General features: G+C 49.3%; 1 protein-coding gene across 1 annotated transcript in view; it reads right to left on the bottom strand.

Moving 5' to 3' along the window:
• Positions 1 to 334: 334 nt before the first annotated feature.
• Positions 335 to 17,093, bottom strand: part of LOC132450713 (dolichyl-diphosphooligosaccharide--protein glycosyltransferase subunit STT3B-like) — a 78,782-nt gene continuing 62,023 nt past the window's right edge. The window contains exons 8-16 of the mRNA XM_060042770.1: positions 16,669 to 16,717; positions 14,547 to 14,701; positions 13,415 to 13,626; positions 11,995 to 12,182; positions 10,388 to 10,559; positions 9,693 to 9,866; positions 8,953 to 9,066; positions 3,061 to 3,267; positions 335 to 2,778 (exon numbers count right to left, since the gene is read on the bottom strand). Of these exons, the coding sequence (XP_059898753.1) occupies positions 2,704 to 2,778; positions 3,061 to 3,267; positions 8,953 to 9,066; positions 9,693 to 9,866; positions 10,388 to 10,559; positions 11,995 to 12,182; positions 13,415 to 13,626; positions 14,547 to 14,701; positions 16,669 to 16,717 (1,346 nt within the window). The 3' untranslated portion in view covers positions 335 to 2,703. The remainder of the gene's footprint in view (positions 2,779 to 3,060; positions 3,268 to 8,952; positions 9,067 to 9,692; positions 9,867 to 10,387; positions 10,560 to 11,994; positions 12,183 to 13,414; positions 13,627 to 14,546; positions 14,702 to 16,668; positions 16,718 to 17,093) is intronic.

Consider the following 17,093-nt stretch of genomic DNA (forward strand, 5'->3'; position numbering starts at 1 on the left):
TCCCCCTAAAGATCTCATCTTAGAATTGCCCCTTCCTCCTGGTAATTAGACTATTTTTATTTAATTATTTTCGTGGACCCCACTTTGATAATTGCTGCTTCAGGCTACCAAGTATAAATCATAGGGTCGTTTATAACCAAGTGAGCAGATGACTTGACTAACACTGCCCTCGTGTGGTTTGTCTACAAACTAAGCTGAAAGGAATAATTTGGACTCACTCAATGAAGAGGTGAAGTTTCCAAAGTTTAACTTTATCAACAAAATAAATTAATTTACAAGGAAGATAATAGAAAATTCCAGACCTTAGCGATAGATGAAAAAAATCGAACAATCATTTTTGCAAACTTGAATAGTTGTTTTAATCTGGTCTACATTTCAACATGAGCAAACAAAACAATGTAAAAATGTAAACCTTGAGGTTGAGCAAGAGGAAAGAATGTTTTTTTTAGGGCAATGCATCAAAAATAGTGAATCCAGTGGCGCTGAAGACTTAACACAATAAAGCACTAAACATCAAAAAAGTAAAAAAAGAAATTAAAAACAAAAAGTTTTTAAAATAATTAAGAATGTTTTTTATTTCATTTATTTTTTTTTACAATATAAATAACATTAAGGCTTCATCTCAACTCGGAAGGAACTGATATGCTTTTATGGAAAACAATGACACTTTCTGCACTCACAACTCTTTAGCTACGGTCCCCTGTTGCCTTGGCGGTAATTTGGGATACCAGTATACTATAGTATAGCTGAACTTCTAGTGACCTACCAAAGAAACCGAATCAGTGCAAATGTAGCCATTTTAGATATAAGTCCAACATCTGTTTTGTGAGACTACCTCAGAGAACATGGCCAAAATGAAGAACAGAAAAGAAAATAACCGCTTGAAAAAGATGCACTAGGTGTGAGGAGGAAGTGCAACTCCATAATGTGTTAAGGACTTTTTATTGTTCCACGTTCCCGCTACGCAAGGGGGTTACGGACCCCTTACGCGCTTGCGTACCCTCGTTGCGTCCACCCCAAGGGCCGGACGTGTGCCTCGCAAAAATCGTAACCTTCCGTCGAGGCGCCGCAGCAGCAAGGGCTGTGATTGGTCCGCTCACTTAAACCCGACGCAGACCCATAAACGCTCACGACTGCGTCGAGGCGTCTGCGTGGTCATTGCGTTGCGGGAACGTGGAACCATATAAAGCCCTTTATAGTCATGTGATGAGCCATTTAGTTTAACAACACATTCCAACAGTGGGCCCAAGAACCCCCACAACAACAGGACAAGCCTATATGGACCTGAGCCAGGAACAGTGCAGTGCCCATAGGAGATAAAACAAAATATAGGGGACATGGTCAGACAAAACATATTCAAATGTAATGCTGGCCTTTCCATTCACACTGGCTCACTAGACTTCGATTAGCGTTGGTCTCTTGCCCTCTTTAGGGTTCTTAAAGAGGGCATACCCCCCCCCCAACCCCCTTCAATTCCATCATTGGCAGTCATTGCCAAATCCTCCCACTGTCAAACTATATGTAATACGAGTGAACACGTTACAAGCCAAAGAAACACTCAAGTGGATACCAGCAATGAGGCACTAGGCTTACTCAGAGCTCCCTCTGGTGGATAGGAGGACTCATCATTTATTAGAACTACCCCTTCTTTAAAACTCTAGCAGCAGCATGTACAATCGAAGCATTGGGTGAATAAGTCTTAGTAAAAATTCACATTCATTCTTATAACAAAACCTCAACTTCCTCCATTAGACTTTATTCATTAGGAATTTATTGCATTCACGGATTGATTTGCTGCCACACCGCCCATAGACACCAACAAAGAAACAAACAGAATCTCCATATTAAAACAAAGAAAAACCACCACAATAATCCAATATATTAGAACCCTTTCAGAATTTTTTTTCCACATATATACACACATCAAGCCATTCTTGTTTTTTATTAGCGAATCGTTTGGAATGGAGGAGATGACTCAAAATAAGTTATCACATACGGGACGCGTCTAAACGCCGGCACTCCTCTTACGAGACCTCCGTACACACCTTTTTTCAGGAAGTAGTCTCTCACCGGTCGGACCCTCTCGAGCGGCCTTGGGGGGGCCACGTTGCAGAGTCCCTGCTGGGTCTTTGGTGCAAAAATCCTCCCGGCCTCCACAGTATTAGTCATCTCCATGTCCATCCACCCACCCCGTCCCATTAGATGAACAGCCCGGACCTAACGAGCAGTTAATAGTACGCAATTAAAAAGAAATACCACCAAAACAAAAACAGAGTCGATTGAGACGCTGAACCCAGCAGTGTTTCGCCACATTCAAGCACAAAAAAAAGAAAATTGCACAGAAAAAGAAAAGGAACGAAAAAAAAAGAGGGTTTGAAAGCAAGATATCCTCAGGATAAAATGGATGATGCGTCTGGAGCTGGTCAGAGATGGGACACTAGGAGCTTCCCCGGGCCCGTGGTGGGGGGCGGGGACCCCCGGTAAGGGGTACCACCGTCCGGGAGCTGGGGCCCCCCCTCCAGACAACGGGGGCTTGGTTTAAGAGATGATTCTTCATAAGTCGTACAAGTTTTTCTTTGAGAGGTTCTTGGACAGTTGCGAGTGAGTGTTTGCGTAAGTGTGTGTGTAAGTGTGTGTTTGTGAGCATGTGTGTGTATTTGTGTGTGTTGGGAGGGGGGGGGGGGGGGGGTTCTCTGGTCCTCATTATTTCCGCGTTTGTTTCTTGCCTTTCTTCAGAGTCAGCTTGTTCCTGATGTGTCCTCGCTTTCTCTTGGACGTCTGTTCAGGGAATGAATACGTACTTAATTAACACCCTGGCCCCAAAAAATAAAATGTTTTAACTGAAAAATGTGGCTATCGCCCTGCTTAACACATTGCTCAGAAGACAGGCAGTGGAACAGCACTAATAATACACAATGGATAATATTTAAAACATATTGTACAATGAAATATTGAAAAGATTAAGCAGTATCATCGTGTAACCATCACACTGAAATGGGATACGGCCAAAGCACTCAGATCATAAGATACCCCGGTCAGGTGACCGGGCTGAGCGCTTACCTTTTTGGAGGTGTACTTGGGCTTGGGCAGGACGCTTCGCAGCTTGCGCTCCAGCGGCTGGCGGTTCTCCAGCTTCTTCACCTTGTAGATACGCACCAGCCAGTGCTCCGACGTGAACGCCTCCTCCAGGTGCTTGAACTTGATGTCCTTGTTGCCGATCTCGGCGTTGCGCGTGCGGTCGAAGCCCGGCGGCGTCCGGAAGTCCAGCTGGTGGAGGGGGGAGGAGGGCAGACAGGAGGGAGATGAAGAGTTATGGGGCAGCTATGATCACCGCTTTTCACTTCCGTCAACCTTTTAAATTAATCTAGCTAATTAATTTAACTAATCCCCCGTGGCGTCTTCCTGCAGACTACTGATGGAGAATGATGGCACAGCAACAGCCTGACAAACGCATATTCTCCTGCCACTAGAGGGAGAGCTAGCCTCAAGCAAAACACAAGGGCCGGCTCCAACTCCCTACTGGGGTTGTGTCTGGGAGAGATCTTACTCTCGCTGAATCACAACTGCAAGCTCCGGTGTTTTATAGCTTTAGACACCAACGCAGCACAGCCTTCTGCCGTCTGTGGTACGTTTCAGAACGTAAATGTGTTCACAGGGAAAAGGTAGCGCCGACAGAGCGAGGCGGCTCTGTCAACAGCGGAAAGAACTGCCCTCCCTTGGGAGAGTTTCCCCTACCTGTTCAGGGAAAGCAACGGAGGCAAAAACACTTTGAACGATCAACACAAAACCTAAATCAATATTGCCTTCCAGCGGAGCCAGCACAACACCTAGCGCATGTACGAGGCGAGCACGCATAAAAAAGAGGCGTGGAGGGGATGTGATACGGGCTGCACCTCTGGGGCGGTGCGCTCTCCCGGACGGCTGTCCCCGGTTATCATTCAATCCCCTCGCCGTGTGCACGTCCCTGTGAACTGCATTGTGATGGCCTCGCACTTCCCGGCTCAAACCCCCTGGCTGGCTACTCCGGGGTTTGTTTATTTCCTTAGCGGTGTCCTCCAAGCCTCGGGTCTGCCCTCGTCCTCTCGGCTCTCCACCGCCACAAAACCAACACCTCTGGCTCTCGCCTCGCCTCCATTCCTTCCCTATCTCCCCTGGCATCTCTCCCCCCTGGCTCCCCTCTTATTAATTTTCCCGGTCTTGTTCTCCGGCCCCTCGTTCCATCTCTGCCTCCCCCCCCCCGGCTTCCCGGTCCGAGAGACCTGGATTCCAAGTACTCTATACTGTACTTCTATTGCCTATACTGTACTTATATTGTCTTTACTCTACATATAATGTCTTTGCTGTACATTTATTGTATTTACTGTACATTTATTGTCTTTACTGTACATTTATTGTCTACACTGTACATATATTGTCTATACTGTACCTATATTGCCTATACTCTACTTATATTGCACTATATGAAAATCACGTTCAAGCTGTACCTTAACCGCTCTTTTGCACTTCTGTTTAGATCTCCGACCACATGTCGTTGTCTGTGTACTTGTACTCTGCCCAATGACCATGGATCTGGATCTGGATCTGGACGGGGCCCTGGCTGGGCGGTTCCTGGCGTTGGTGTTGAAGCAGCAGGAACCACCGCAGGAGAGGGCCCGAGCTGGCAGCCAGACGGGGCTTTATGTGCGGATAACAGAACAACTTGGCACCGCCTCACTTCCTATTCCCATGAACCCCCAAGCTGAACCAGCCAGGAACCGCAACAGCAGGGCCCCCCCCCCCATAACCTGATCTCTCGCTCTGTAATTCCTCCTCCTTCCTCTGTCTGTCTGTCTCGGCCCCCCTAGGAGCCCCTCAAGGATCCTCTGTCTGGAGGAAACGCGCTGCCTGCGCCGTCGCAGATCACAACACACGTTTTTCCACCAGCCGATCGTTTTTTATTTTGTTATTTACGGTTGAGAGACAAGGTTGGAGGCGTGAAGTCGTTATTCTCCGGCTGAGGATGTTGGATCTGAGCGCGGCGTCTCTTCCTAAAGCCACCCACCACCCATCTCATCGTCTGGTGGGCTTGACACACCCCACCATCGATGGATGCTTCTCCCTTTCACCGCAGAGGCACTAAACATTGGTTAAGCAGTTGGATGAAGGTCCAACCTACATAGTGAACTCCTTGAATTCTGCCCAGTGTAATGTGCGCATTTTCTACCGGAATTTGACTTTTCGAGGTCGCTTCAGAACTTCAATCAAACTTCTTCTTCGTGCCTAGCATTTTGCCTTGACTTGTTATTTACTGGGAGATCAGCTAGTTTAGCCATTGTTAGCTGCACTCACCTAGCTGTGGGCTATTTGTTGGGTTTCTCTGGGACGTAGACCTTTTTGATTCTACCAGCGCCGACTCAAAAATTCATGGCATTCTCCATTGTCTCCTCTTGCACTGTGCGTCAACAGTTCACTCCAGTCATTCACCAGCGGCTCTTTTCTCATTCATATTCTGTCTGTTTTGAATGTGGACGCACAAAAACACAGACGACCTCTGACCCCTGTTACCACTTCGCCCGGGTGTGGGTGTGTGCGGAACTGCTGGTCAGCAGTCGACAAAGCGGCCGAACTTCCCAGTCTAAACTCCGAACTCCGTGCCCTCTCTCTCCGGACCCTCGCAGAGAACCCCTGGGGGGGCCAGGCTACTCCTGCTGCCCTCTCAGGTTTTGCTCAACGCCACATCTCCTGAAGTTCAGCCCTCTGTCGTCGGGAGGAGAGCAGGCAGTGACGCGTCGCTTGTGTACCGCGTCGTTGGTATGACTGCAGACCAGGGTTAGAAGGCACATTGGGGTCATTTCGTCATCCTGCTTCATGGAGGACGTGGACGGCTCCACTCGGGTGATCCCTGGGTGACTTCGACAGCCTGCGAGACGCACCTCAGTCTGCCGACTGACTCCTCCTGCTACCCTGGCTCCGACGTAGGCTAAACAGGCTGTCAAACAGACCTCATCCTGATGCAGAGCTGTATCTCTCACAACCTCGCCATCACAACTCTGAACAGGAGGGACGGGAAATTGAGGTTAATTCCACGGTACTTTCAATTTGTTTCGGATCTAATGTCAAAATATCACCAGAAATGACAAAGATGGAAGATTAGTGCAATTTTGAGTATATTTTTCCGAACAAGTTCATCATAGCCAGGCACCGGTTAGCACCGTTGAAAGTGTGCAATTGGATAAATTGCGAACAGAAAACCAGCCAGAATATTTCCCGGTGGGAAGCTATAAATATCCTTTCCGGACACCGATGTTCTAAGAAAAAGAGTCTGCAAAAGTTTCAAATCGACAACGTGCAGAATGGCCACTGAGGAAACACTCTTATTAAAAGTAGAATAGTAGAGTACAGTATCTACTATAACAGGGAACCAGGCGTATCTAAGACTCTCGCAGTCTTTGGTGTCCATTCTCTTTCCCCCCCTGAAGTTCTTCTACAACACATGACTGCTGGATCCCAGACCTACTGCCATCCAGACAGAGTACCCAAGCAGCCTATCCCTACAACAGACACATCTCCTCACTTAAACGGTTTCTCCGTAACTCTCCCTGTTAGCCCGACTGCCTCCTCTCACCAACACATTCTGACTCTCTCCAACATCGGCGAGCAACTGGATATAAATAGTGTTGCGCTCCTCTCACTTCCAGGCCCCCTTGGCCCCCCCCGGTCCAATGCCCTCCAGGAACACTCTGGGGGACCGGGGGCAGATCCCCAGCCCCCGCTGAACTGGGTACAGAGTGTCCACTGTGGGGCTGTCCGACACCCCATTTCTTATGGATGTTATGCACTTACGAAACAATGTCATGCCGTTGCTGCAGCGAGCGCAGGGGGAAAAACACGACCCGACGCGATCCACAGGCATGAAACACACTGACAAAGGAGCGTGGCACGTTTCAAACAGCCGACGTGACATTGGGAAGTACTTTGATGAAAAGATCAATGCGTCTCCTCCCCAGCGAGCTGCTATGGCGTCAGCATGCGACCCTGTCACGTTTAGCGCCACATCAACCCTGCTCTGTGTTTTATTATTATTATGGTGATTTTCCCCACAGTACCGCCTGAACAGGTTCATACCAGCAACATATTCAGAAATGCAATATTATTGCACATAACGACAAGCCTAGGGGACTCCAGTACTGCAGTTTATGTTCACTGTTATTCACCCGTGGATACACTCCGATACACTCCGCTCCACCCTCGCCTCACTCCTGCCTCACTCCTCTGTCCTCTCACTGCCAGAAGAGTGGGTTTGCACCGTTGGGTAGGGGAGGGACCCATTTCCTCCCCCTTCTCGCGGAGGATGGACGAGGGAGGAAATGGGTGCACCCGCTCCCCCCTTCCCCAGGGAGGGGGCCCCAACCCTGGCCAACGATAGGGGAGGAGGGCTGCCCACCATGGCCGTCGGAGCCGCTGGAGGGCATCAGGGAGCAGGTCTACAAACTACTCCAGACACACAATTTTATCTTAATTGCGCTGTACCTTGTTACCCTTTTTATCTTCTTATACTATAGATATATTTTTAATTCTTTGCATTGTCAAGGAGAGTTTGGGATAAAAAAAATCTATTTCAAGCTATGAATGCTTTGCCTGTTATGTTGTGCATTTGACAAATAAAAATAACTTGAACTTGAACTGAATTTAGAAAGATCCGTTGGCACCGGCACTATAAACCATGCTGACCTTGTGTTTCATTGCAACGGCTGCGTTGCAGTGCTTTGCATTTATTCTAAAAACCAGGTTGTAGCGACTCCAACTTGACCTCTTTGGATAAAAGCGCCTGCTGAATAAGATAAGGTAACTAGACTGTAGGTACGCCTAGGGATGGGAATTGATAAGAATTTCACGATTCTGATTCCGATTCCGATTCTGCTTATCGATCCGATTCCTTATCGATTCTCTTATCGATTCTCATTGGGTGAGAAAATAAGTACATATGTGTTTGTTTGTATTAAATCTCTTTAATATCTGATCCGAAGTGCGTCTAGTATTAGGAAATGGTACATTTTCAAATCAATTGGTCTAGACAAAAAAATATACGTTTGGCTTTTTAAGCCCAAATGCCATCATTATGTGTCATAAAACTAAAAACACAGACTGAAAAGAGTCAAGTAAGAGCTTGTGCCTTTTGGAATATTAACAGTGCTCATTTGCATTCAACTTGTAACAAAATTCAAGTGACATAAACAAAAATGAAGTATTGATTAGACAGAGATTTATTAGATGGGCCTACCTAATAAACCGTTTGAACACACAAGACCGGAAACCATAGCAACGCCGGTAAACAAACCCCGAGAAGCCCAATCCCTATGAGAGCTCCCCACGCTACGGCCATCCGGAGGCGCACAGAGCTGTTGGCCGTGACATTATATATACAATTATATTATATTATATAGTATACTATTATATATAGAGCTCCGGGAGTCGCAAACTGCAACAATCACTTGCTCCATGCTGCAGTTCACCCCGGACTGCACTGCGCTGAGTTTGACGGTTGAACGCTGATTGGCTGTTACGTTACACATGTCACTCAGTTGTCACGCTGTCGAACGCTGATTGGCTGTCATCACGACAAAAACTCGTCGCCGGTTTTCTCTCGCGAAAAAATCGCCCAATGACGCCGTCTCTACGTTCACTTTGTATGGGATCTTGTCGCCCCGTCGCGTTTGGTGTGAACGCACAATGCGCGTCTTCCTCGGCGGCGTCATGTTTGCTGCGTTCTGAACCAAAACGAAAGCAGCGTGTGTGTGACGTCATGACGCATTTGCCGCGACCGGAACCTATAAGCGGAATCGTTAAGCAGGCTTGCTAATGATTCCAAGGAATCGGTTGACACGGCACCGGTTCTGAACAAGAACCGGTTCTCGATTCCCATCCCTAGGTACGCCCCTTCCACCCCATCTGCTGCCAAAGGCTTCTGCTCACCTGCATCTCTCCGAAGCGGTAGTAGGACATCTTGTACATCAGGCAGTTGAGCAGCGTGGGGGAGCCGGCCTTGTCCACCCTGAACTCCCCCTGAGGGGTGAAGTAGTCACTCTCCTGAAGGACACAGAGAGGGGGTATGGGGGCGGGGGGGAGACAGATTGGTGACAGGCCCAGCCCACAGACGAGGACACCCAAGGAGAATTATCTAAATGCAAAGTGATGAGGGCGATAAGTGAAAGGGCTCGCCGAGAGTTTGCATTGGTGTGACTTTCCCTCAAGGATACACATTATGCATTATCTTACACCGTTTTCTCCCTGACGCCACGGAACTCGCACGCGCATAATTAGATTGCCATCTTTCGTTTAGCCTCCGATTCAATCGATGGCCCTGGTTAAAGACAATCTTTTAAATAAACACCTTCTCAGCTTTCGAGGCGTTTCGGCTCTCCAGGCGGTCTCAGATCCCTTTCTATAGGGGCCTGAGCCTTGGTTCATTAGGGCCGGCAGCACCTGGTGCCGCACAACTTCAGCCAAACTAATTAGCAGGAGGTATACAGCAGGGGCCCTAGCGCGCCCTTGATGGCACCAGATGCATTGTGGGTGCTCTGCGAGTTGGCGGACGTTCAGAGAGACGAGTGTAGTAACGCTGACGGGGCAGTTGCTGCCGTGGCTCTGTGTGTGTGCTGGCGTGGGCGCGAACGCACACACACACACACACACACACACACACACACACTTACCCTGATGTCCCTGGGGTGTTCCCCCTCTGCTATCCGCACCATCCAAAGGAACTTATTGATGTCATCGCCCGAGTAGCCAATCACACCGCCGAAGATGATCAGCACGTAGTCCACGTCCAGGGACCTCATGATCTGGTAGGCCGCGCTCTCATTGGACGACATGGCTTTGCCGACCTGGACAAGACCGGGGGGAATGGTGAAATAATGTTTCATACAGTTTCTTACATCATTTGGGACCAGAGAAGCATAAAACCGACAGAAAATAGCAAAGACATGTACGCATGTATTTCCCAGAAACCTTTTCGGGGGATAGAGAGAGATACAGAGTTTATGTGATGGCAGCTTGACAGCCAATCAGAACCCTGGCTCTGTGTTTGGCCGAGAAAATAACATTTCAGAGAATGTCAACAAAAAGAAAGATGATTTCAAACTAAGCAGATAATCTGTTCCGTTCTTTTATCGCTGTCAAATCAAAACCAAGCGCTAAGCAGTTACAGCGTCAATGAAGTACGAACTACGCAATTTTCCCCCAAATCACTGAAAGATATTGTTTGGCAGTATTCCAAGATGCACTGTCTCCACAACAAAAAACCAACAACAGAGCAGAGAAGAACATTGTTAAGAAAGTCGAAACTCGCAAAGAAAACACAGCAGGGGCGGGCACAAAAGAGAAGCCGAGAGAGAGACCGGCTCACCAGCGCTATGTGGCTGTTGTTCCAGGTGTTGTTGTCCACCAGCGTGGTGCGGTTCGCCATTCCCGCTATCTGGTAGCCGTAGTCCCACCACGACATCACACGCACGTGCTCGTCAGTGTTCTGCCTCAGCCAATAGTACGCCTCCCTGAAGTCGTCCAGGATGTTTCGCGTCCTAACGGCGGGGGGGGGGGGGAAGGGGGGTTACAAGTGTAACGCTGTGACGAGTGTATAGGGGACCCTTCCAGCCCCTCCTCAAGGCCTCCATTAATATTTCATGTCATGACTGTAATAACTTGACATGTGGCAACAACAGCTGGAAACAGCGCGTCGCTGCATAATGACTCCCAGCCAAAGCCCTCATTTTCATATTTTAATTGAACATTCCACTCCTCGGTCGCAAGCCAGCGATCCATTAAACGTTAGGTAGACTGAGAGGTGTGCGTTGGCATGCGTGTTCAGTGTGTGTGTGTGTGTGCGTCTCTGTGTTCAGCGTGTGTGTGTCTGTGTTCAGTGTGTGATCACTGTGTGTTTGTGTTCAGTGTATATGTGTCGGTCTTTGTTCAGCGTTTGTGTGTCTGTTCAGCAAGTGTTCAGCATGTGTGTATGTATCCGTCTGTTTGTACGTAGAGTGTGTAAAACTGTTTTACCAAACAAAGGCATACATGCCTGCATGCATGCTATTTTTCGCACACATTATCTCACAGAATCAACAGAAGGAAAGCAAACCCACTAATGTGCAAGAAAGCAGACTGTAATTTCAACAATCATTAAACAAGCGGGGCATATTTATTTGATGTACATTGGAGATTCTAACCTGCGGCAATGTGCCTGTGAATGTGTTCCCCGCGCAACGCCAATGTGCGTTGATTAAGGCGTTAGATGGAGTGCTTGGTCATACAACATCCGATTAAACCGCGCTCATGGAAGTCTTCCGAGAGGTGATGAATGTGTGATGAAAGCGCAACTACAGTCATGTCCCGAACGGGCGATTAGCCTGTGCATCCACAACCATGGTAATTAGAGGTGGAGATCCCCATACTCAATATAGGAGAAGAGGATTAAACATTCAAATTGAATTTAACCTCCTTTGATTCACGTCTCCTACGTCTCCTCCTAGCTGTAGCCGTCGATATGTTTTATGAATGTGCGGTATGAAATATACAACAAGGGATTCTGCACCCCAGCAGAGGAAGTGTTGGTGAGGATGGTGAGGATTTAGTCCAAGAGCAATTCACAGGAGTCACTCAGAGGTATAATATAAAGGTTGACCATCGACCCAGGCTGTTAACTATTAGTCAAGTATGTGCCAGTACAGCAGTAATGCTCTTAAAATGAAAAGTATGACAATAAAGGTTGTAACATAAAAAATAGGAAAAAATAATAATAATCTCCATGACCAAAGTAATCCACAACTGGGACTTGCATCATGTGATTATGTGTGTGTGTGAGACTGGGAGTGGGAGAGAGTAACAGTGTGAGAGAGTGACAGTGAGCGAGTGAGAGTCAGACAGTGAGCGATACCGAGACAGTGAGCGAGAGAGAGAGAGCGAGCGAGACTGTGTGAGCGAGCCAACAAACAAGCGAGCGAGCGTGCGACGGGCCCTCACCCGTCGTTGTTGTAGGAGGCCAGCACCACGCTGGGGCTGGAGTAAGCGTTGCTGGTGACCCAGGTGCAGTGCACCGCGAACATCATCAGCAGCATCAGCATCAGCATGGTGACGATGGACTTGATGTTGGGGCCCAGGCCCTCCTCCGCCTTCTCCTGCTCCGACACATGCTTCCGCACCTTGCCCGCCTAGGGAGAGACAGAGACAGAGGGTCAGTGTCGATCGCGTCGCACACCCCGCCGGCACCGCTGAATTATTGAGACCCGGCTTGGGGATGAATTATTGAGGAAGTAGCATCGGAGAGCTAAATATATTGTATTGCCCCGGAGAGAGACGGAGTCCGAGATACGGCCGCCAGGAAACTTATGGGGTGGGTTAGCGTTGTTTGGAAATGATATATGCTGCTACAATGTGTTTTTGTGTTTCTGTGTGTGTCTGTGTCTCAGTGTGTGTGTGTGTGTCTCAATGTGTGTGTCTGTGTCTCAGTGTGTCCGTGTGTATGTGTGTGTCAGCACAAACACATTTTATTGGTATACGTTTACGATGCTTCCAACCAGTGGCCATGACCATGTATCAAATTGAGATATATAAAAAAGGAAACAGACACACAGACAGAGAGAGACAGAGAGAAAGAGACGGAGACATAAAGAGATGGACAGAGTGAAGGACAAATGTTCACGCTGTGAAACCAGCGAACCATGACACGTTAGACATCTCCACTCATGCCATTAGGCGTCTGCTCCACAAGTCATGTTCAGTGTAGCCGCTTGTGGAGCCCGTTGTGATCAATTGACAGACGCGCGAGACATTAACATAGCGCGATCGAAACAATGAGGTGAAACAAGCAGGCCGTTTCGCCGAGGGCAAATCTTTCCTTCCGACCTGCTTCGAAGCGCGGCGAGGCGTTACTTTCCATCAATCCAAACCAATCTAAGAAACAGTGACGGCTCTGTGGTCCCTGCGTGCTTCAATGCGTTCGCTGGCTCTCCGCGACAGCAGAAAGGCAATACCCCTGATCCCTCCGCAATACCCTGCTGTTGTCCCCCGGTGCGGTACAGGTGTAGATCTAGTGCCGTTTTGGCCCCCAAGGAGGGCCCTTCCAAGAGACGGATTGCTGACGCCGGCCCAGTGAATCAGGGTAGAAGAAGTATCCCAGAATGCATTTCGATTTTCATTAGACTGCACAACTATAATGAAATCTTAGCGATAAGGGTGATAGAGAAGGTTAAACCGGTTTGAATTTCTTAATTTAAAACCACACAAAAAAGGTTTATGGGAGTTCAATACGTGAAAAAAAAAGATTTTATCTGCGGTTTCACGTGGTCTGTCTGAGTGTCCCGTTGTGTGGCGTTCCACGAAACAGGACGGACGGACGGGGGGGGGATAACACGTTGAGCGGTGCGGGCGAGACTGGACTTACCTTGTCGTAGAGATTGCCGGGGTTACGGCGGTCGTCCTCGTCGCCGCTGTCCTCGGCTGGGGGGGTCTCGCGCTTGGAGTCGTCGCCCAAGTAGTGCTCGAACACGCTGGAGAAGGCCACCGCCGACAGCATGCACACCACGGGGGTCAGCGTCAGCATCAGACGCACCATCACGCCCGCAAAGTACACGGCGCTGATGGCGTACAGCGCCACTGGGGGGCGCCGGAGGCGGGGTGGGGGGGGGAGAGAACAAGAGTTGGAACGAGGCGAGGGAATGGGAGTAAGAATGGGGGAGAGAGAGAGAAGGAGAGAGAGAGAAGGAGAGAGAGAGGAGACAGGAGACAAGAGAGAGAGAGAGAGAGAGAGAGACAGAGACAGACAGAGACAGAGACAGAGAGAGAGAGAGAGAGAGAGAGAGAGAGACAGAAGGACAGAGCGAGACAGAGAAGGAGAGAGAGAGGATACACAGAAGGAGAGCGAGAGACAGAGCAAGACAGAGAGCGACAGAGAAGGATAGATAGAGGATACCCAGAAGGACAGAGAGGAGAGAGAGAGACAGAGACAGACAGAGAGGGGGATAAATGAGGGTCAGGGACATAGGAGATGTGGCTGAGCATTCAACAAAGATTGTGTAAACGGTGATGCGATACTGATTCTATCAGTCATTCTTCTAGGGTGGATGGCTGACAGCTCTTAACCCAAAGCGACTGTAACTAGTGTAACTGAGTTAATGTATCTAAATTAATAATTTTCTTGAGATTTTTGACTAGGCCTTCATTCCTTAGACAGTCCCAAGATAGTATTTACAACCTCAATGCTTCATTTGAATTCAGTTGCAAAAGGCACACCGCGATCCCGACCAGAAATCAAACGCACAGCAACTTAAACGTTGGAAGGGCACGGTTATGAAAAATGACACCTCATTACCAGGAGATTATACGGCTTTTAGACATTTTCTCAGATATGTATTGAAATTGGACAGGAACTTCAGAGGATGGCGTCGAGTGACTCATCTTCCATGAAGCAAATCATAAATAGTGCCACTCACATCAGCCAACCGATGTCATGAATATGGATCAAAGCCCAACACACACACACACACACACACACACACACACGGAGGGACTAGTACCGAACACCCGCTCGTCGTTGATGTTCTTGATGCAGAACCAGAGGCCGGCGGGGAAGGTGCAGACCAGGATGTGGAGGTCGAAGAAGAAGGAGACCCATGTGGTGGGCTGGTGCTCCGACACCGACGCGATGATGGGGATGTGGATCTTGGCGTACCTGGGGACCAAACGGAGAGAGAGATAGGGGGAGGGGGGTTCACGTTATTGACATGATGGCAATGTTTGTTCAGGTCAACAACTGGGCCGATAAAGTGTCGGGAATTTGCACAAAACATTTGAACGCGGGAGTAAGAGAAATAACTCAAGGCCGCAGATGGGAAAGAGTGGAGATGGGTTTACGTTGCAATGCCATCCATTATCAATCCATATACTAACAGAACATACAAACACAGAGCGACGGCTCAGTGAAGAGAAGGGGAGGGAAGACGGAGCGCGAGAAGTGGAGGCGAGCAGACTGAGGGGGCGTCATGAAGGCCAGCGTGGACGACATAGAGCCGATGTAAGAGACGCAATTAAAGTGCAGTTTCCTGCACCCTGTTAAGCATCATGTGAGTTTATATCAGTGTGTCACTATCCGCGTCTCTGTGTGTGACTATCCACGTCTGTGTGTGTCTATCCATGTGTGTGTGTGTGTGTGCCTCTAACTGTATGTGCGTGTGTGTGTGCGCGTCTCTATCCGGGTTTATGCGAGTGTGTCTATCCGGGCCTGTGTGTGTGTGTGCGTGTCTATCCGGGCCTGTGTGTGGGTGTCTTTCCGGGTCTGTGGTTGTGTTTGTCTCTCTGTCCGGGACTGTGTGTCTCTTTATCCGGGACTGTGTGTCTCTTTATCCGGGACTCTGTGTTTCTCTCTATCCGGGACTGTGTGTGTGTGTCTGTCTCTATCCGGGACTGTGTGTGTGTGTCTGTCTCTATCCGGGTATGTGCGTGTGTGTGTCTCCATCCATGTTCGTTCTGTGCACACATGTTCCAACGTTGGTTCACAGCGTTCCCTTTGTTGCGCCCCGGCCCAAGTATTATTCACTCTTTAATATTTCTCTTTAAAGGCTGATTCGGGACCACATTCAAGAGAGAGAGAGAGAGTGATAGAGAGAGGAAGGGGGAGACAGAGAGAGAGCGAGAGAGCGAGAGATCAACGGCGCCTTAGTGCGCGGGAGGAACCTTTGCATGGCAAATGGTCTCAGGGTGGCAGAACTAAAGAGCAGCTGACACACTGGGGCGTAAGTGCTCAAAAGCCAAGGCTGAGGCAGAGCGGGAGAAGTGCGAGAGAGAGGGGTCCATGGTGCGTGTGTGTGTGTGTTTGTGTGTATGTTCGTGTTTGTGTGTGTGTGTAAGTATGTGTGCGTGTTCTTGTGTGCACGCGTTTGTGTATGTGCGCGTTCTTGTGTGCACGCGTTCGTGTGTACTCGTTCGTCTGTGCATGTGTGCGTGTGTGTGTATGTTTGCGTTTGTGTGTGCGTTCGCGTGTGTGTGCGTTCGCGTGTGCATTCGCGTGTGCATTCGTGTGTGCATTCGTGTGTGCATTCGTGCGTGCATTCGTGCGTACATTCGTGTGTGCATGCGTGTGCTTGTTTGTGTGTGTGAGGTTTGGAATTAAGGAGGACGTAGCCGCCGGCAGCTCAATCGCCTACCCCCCGAGTCGCTCCTGCCATACTGCGGATCAAATGAGATCCGACAACTGGGGGGGACTCTCGCTGAGGAGTTGGGAGATCATGATTCATTTATCTTGTTATTCCGAGAGACGTTTTTATTTTTGCTCCGCACAGCTTCTCAGTTCCTTCCATGTAGTAAGTAAAAGAAAAAAAAGGCCACTGAACACCCCCTTGATCTGCGAATGCGGCAGGATCTCTGCCATTTAGTCTAAGTGAATACCCGACACGGTGGGGCCCTGCTCTGGAGCCCCACTACGGTGTGAAGGAGCCGCCGCTCCGGGATAAAGTGTCTGGCCCCCCGACTGGGAGGTGGGGATTGGTGGAAGCCGCTGTCAGTCAACCACCTCCACCCACCCACCCAATCGACAACACCCATCTCCCGGTGGTCCGGGTGGGTGGAGCGGAGGCCTCCCGCGGAGAACACAGCCACGCCGGGTGGCCGTGGCACAGGGGCGAGCTGTCGGTCGGGGCTTACCCAGTGTCCCACAGAGAGTAGAAGCGGCCGCTCCACGGCGCGATGTGACCTACGGGAACAAACACAGATCAATACGGGCCCAGCGAGGGAGAGAGACACTAGGGCACAGAGACAGAGGCATCGTGTGAGAGAGAGAGAGAGAGACAGAGGCATCGTGTGAGAGAGACAGAGGCATCGTGTGAGAGAGACAGAGGCATCGTGTGAGAGAGACAGAGGCATCGAGAGAGAGAGAGAGAGAGAGAGAGACAGAGGCATCGAGAGAGAGAGAGAGAGAGAGAGAGAGAGACAGAGGCATCGTGTGAGAGAGACAGAGGCATCGAGAGAGAGAGAGAGAGAGAGACAGAGGCATCGAGAGAGAGAGAGAGAGAGAGAGAGAGAGAGACAGAGGCATCGAGAGAGAGACAGAGACAGAGAGAGACATTGTG

This window comes from Gadus macrocephalus, chromosome 22 (genome assembly GCF_031168955.1).
Source record: "Gadus macrocephalus chromosome 22, ASM3116895v1".
In the NCBI taxonomy this organism is placed as follows: domain Eukaryota; kingdom Metazoa; phylum Chordata; class Actinopteri; order Gadiformes; family Gadidae; genus Gadus; species Gadus macrocephalus.